The sequence below is a fragment of the Perkinsus marinus genome (assembly GCF_000006405.1).
Source record: "Perkinsus marinus ATCC 50983 genomic scaffold scf_1104296973076, whole genome shotgun sequence".
NCBI classification, from domain to species: Eukaryota; Perkinsozoa; order Perkinsida; family Perkinsidae; genus Perkinsus; species Perkinsus marinus.
Window position 1 is genome coordinate 1 of NW_003201530.1, and position 4,332 is coordinate 4,332.

The 4,332-nt window shown below is 36.1% G+C and overlaps 1 protein-coding gene across 1 annotated transcript in view; it reads right to left on the reverse strand.

Annotated features, from left to right (window-relative positions):
• Positions 1-940: 940 nt before the first annotated feature.
• The window catches only part of Pmar_PMAR019697 (ankyrin repeat domain containing protein), a gene marked incomplete at both ends in the record, with an annotated part of 4,203 nt that continues 811 nt past the window's right edge, over positions 941-4,332 (reverse strand). Inside the window, 9 exons of the mRNA XM_002766292.1 lie at positions 941-1,065; positions 1,109-1,154; positions 1,208-1,295; positions 1,347-1,398; positions 1,741-1,837; positions 2,667-2,761; positions 3,107-3,158; positions 3,613-3,725; positions 4,189-4,270. Of these exons, the coding sequence (XP_002766338.1) occupies positions 941-1,065; positions 1,109-1,154; positions 1,208-1,295; positions 1,347-1,398; positions 1,741-1,837; positions 2,667-2,761; positions 3,107-3,158; positions 3,613-3,725; positions 4,189-4,270 (750 nt within the window). The remainder of the gene's footprint in view (positions 1,066-1,108; positions 1,155-1,207; positions 1,296-1,346; positions 1,399-1,740; positions 1,838-2,666; positions 2,762-3,106; positions 3,159-3,612; positions 3,726-4,188; positions 4,271-4,332) is intronic.

Consider the following 4,332-nt stretch of genomic DNA (forward strand, 5'->3'; position numbering starts at 1 on the left):
TATAAAATTCCAAATTATATAAAATTCCAAATTATAAAAAATACCAAAATTATCACAATATATAAGGGGGACTTCCTCTCGAGACAGCGCTACTTCAGCTTAGAATCTATATCATCTAGTTGAAGAAATATAAATTCTAATTCCAGTGTCAATTCCACGCTAGGACTCGGACCATGGCGGCGATCGGTTCGAGCCGCTCCCCAACGACCGTGTTAAGGGGCGAGAACCCTCATGGTCCTAGGTAGCATGATCGATGATATTGTATGAAATACCAAAATATATACAAATACCAACTTATATACAAATACCAACTTATATACAAATACCAACTTATATACAAATACCAACTTATATACAAATACCAACTTATATACAAATACCAACTTATATACAAATACCAACTTATATACAAATACCAAATTATATACAAATACCAACTTATATACAAATACCAACTTATATACAAATACCAACTTATATACAAATACCAACTAATATACAAATACCAAATTATATACAAATACCAACTTATATACAAATACCAACTTATATACAAATACCAACTTATATACAAATACCAAATTATATACAAATACCAACTTATATACAAATACCAACTTATATACAAATACCAACTTATATACAAATACCAACTTATATACAAATACCAAATTATATACAAATACCAACTTATATACAAATACCAACTAATATACAAATACCAAATTATATACAAATACCAACTTATATACAAATACCAAATTATATACAAATACCAAATTATATAAATTACCAACTTATATACAAATACCAACTTATATACAAATACCAATTTATATACAAATACCAGCTTATATACAAATTCCAACTACTATACAAATACCAAATTATATAAAATACCAAAATATATAAAATGCCAAATTATATAATGTCTACCATTTCAAAGACTAGTAAACTCACCGAATTTATGATTAGCAAGGGCAATGTCGAGAGCCGTCTGTCCCATCGTGTTAGTTGCTATCGGATCTGCCCCATGCTCCAGTAGTTGCGTCAGGCATACATCAACTGAGCACTCCAAACATGCCCACAACCACTGCACGCCACTCACATCCTTTCCGGGCGCATAAATGAATCGGCATCGACCCATCAGCGGCCTGAAGAGAAAAAGTGCCCTCGCCGGGGTTCGAACCCGGGACCTCCGCCCTACCGCTTTCCCCGGGTCCGCCCTTTTCAACAAGAGTGAATAAAGAAGCTTCTCTTGTCCACTCTCACTAGCATAATGCACCAGAGAGTACCTATCAAGACGTGATGTGAAGGAAGGGTGGTATGCAATTATCATAATTCACCCAGCAGCATCATCAAGCTTGTTAACCATAGCCTCGCGTGCTTCGGCCGAGCCTGCATAAGAATAGTACGGAAAAATATGTACATGGTCAACGTCGTATGTTGGTGATAATATAAAAACTACGAAGAAATTTAAGAAAAATATTATCGATTTCTGTACACTACTACCGAACTAATATGGAAACTAAGAGATCCAGTGTTGGAGAAGTATGTGTTTGCTTTCCTCAGCTGAGCTCAGAAGTTTCCTCACTAATTTACAGAATTTTCCATTCAAATCCGTCTAGAAATATACAGAAACCAACAATTTCCTCAGAATTCTCAAGTGTCACCAACACATGTAATTGATTGTATGCGTATTCCCCCCACACTGAAGAGATCAACTCCGACGCCCCTCACCTGGTCCATCTGGTGCCAAGCTCTCCAAGGCCGACTCCACTACTATAGTGTAACCAGCCATAGCAGCATATGCCAATATACGGCTCACTTCACGTTCCTATATCCGCACATCACAAAACTAACTTCATACCAAAATCGACCTTATATTTGCTTTGCACCGTTGAAGTGATGCGAAATCCACAAGTATTTTATCGAGTAGTTTCAGTGAGTCCATTGTTGCTCATAAAGAATAATACAAATTTACTCTTCCTAAAACTAAGGATTGATTTCGATTCCTTTAACGATACGGTTCCTGAATCGCCTCTTAGTTCTTTCCGGGATTCCATATCGCGTCGAAAACGCATTTTACTTCCGCTACTCAAAAATTCAATATAACGAAAATATGCGGCTACATTTCCTGACGACACTTATAAAATTCTAAGCAAATTTTTGTTGTTGGCTCTGCTACATAAATTTCCATAACCAGCCAGAAAACTCATGAGCTCAGTTGACAAAGCCCAACATATACTCTGACACTGGATATACAATCTAACCTCATACTATAACAAATACTAAGAATAGAAATATGCACACTTCTCGGGTGTGAACTTGTAGGAACCTATAATGTTCCCGAGGGGGAACTCATTTTGGATTTTCCACGGATGGCTAGGAACACATTCTTCAATCAGTTTCCCATGTAAATGTCATCATCACATTAGCAACATTTTCCCATTTCATCAAAACCTGCGGAATATTATTTCTCAAGGTTAAATTGGTACCTGTTCTTAATATCACTGTTTAACTTCATTATACGATACCTCATCACAACATCTAATCTGAAACACTCCTTCAGAATGTACCAAAGCGAAAAAATATTTTTCCACTACGGAAATTTAAAATGCGCTTTTTATGACGACAACCCTTCAGAATAGAATCAAAGGTGTTACCGGTAGTGAACTGAAGTCCGTATGCTCACAGACGGCTCGAATCACAGGCATGGACGAGGTGAACATTGCCATACGAAGTGGACATAACGCATTTCCTAAACAAGATCACCAAGTTTTGGTATAGCGAACTTATATAGTGCATGCAAATTCGATATGAATGCGAGTGTGAAAGAAAACAGCATCATTTTCCGCTGTTTTTCCACAGCTACAAGTTGTTATTCACTATCGCTTATCCTAGAATACAATTATACAAAAATACAATTAAAATCTACACACATTTTCGAGATTTGCATATCAGATTCACGCGCACTGTATTTTTTACTACGCCGAGAAACTCAGCTGAAAAAGTGATTACTCTTGAGCCTTTCACAAATTCAAAACTAAAAATAAAATTATTTCTTCATAAAAAATTTCGAGTACAACATTTCCAATAAACTTACGATAGTTCCATGGGTCAACCACTTGGCCCCTTCTCGCCACCGGTAGTCCATTCTGAAGGGAAAATCAACAACCATACAAGAGTGCTAATTTATCATTATAATTTCTAATAAGGAGCCAGTGTGTTGTGACGATAATATGAAAAATTCTGAGAAAATTTTGGGAAATTTTTCTTGTTTTTTTACACTTCTTCCCGAATTCGTATGTTAACTTCTATAATCAGCGAGGAAACTGAGAAAAGGAAACATATATTCCAACACCAATTTAAGCGCATATATATATCTGATCGAATTTACGTTACTCTCAGTAAATTCGTACTCACAAAAATGTCTACCGCAGTGCGAAGCAAACAGTTATGCATATCTAGATTTTCGAGATGGCTTTCTTCAATTCGAGAGTAATACGAATATAGACTACGGAACGCTTCTAAAACGTTGGTGTCAATCGATTCACATTGTTATCATGTTGATATTACTCAAAGTTGTACTTTGCATAATAATCGACCTACCTGATCACCAGTGAGTACGTCATTAAGAGGATCATTCTGACTGAGGTGGAAAGGGGAATCAGCATCAGCACCAGCAACCAGCAGTGCTCTTGCTATGGCGGCATGTCTCTTACCTAGCCCAGTCACATGAGTTGCGGAAGGAGTGGTATGACAGGCGTGATAAAGTACTCAGCAATACTGTGCATTAACATATGTATACTCTATATGTATAAACACATGGAAAACGATTGTAGTGTATGAAATATTCACGGAAATTAAGAAAATATGACAAATTTACGGAAAGCAAGGAAATATGGGAAAATTTACGGAAAGTAAGGAAATATGAAAAATTCAAAGCAAAAATTGGTTAACGGCATGCAAGGTAGAAAGTAGAAGTTAAAATTAGTAAAATTAAAATAAATTATATCGCCTTAAAGAAATTCCCTATTCATAACAGATTCGTTCATTCTTGTCGATAATAAACTACTCACAGGCTTGCGATTTGCATCTCACAAGATAACAGAAAAATTACAGAAAATTTTACAAATTTTACAGGGAAAAATCGCGCGACAGTCAAATAGTTGACTTTGTTCTCACTGATAGCATGGAAAAGGGGCCGAAGACCATCTTCATCAACACAGTCAGCATCAACTTTCTCATTGTGAAGTAAATCCTCAACCTGAAAAAATGCCAAGAAAAGTTCATCATGAAGTGGTAGTCGGTTTTGGAGGAATATATGCT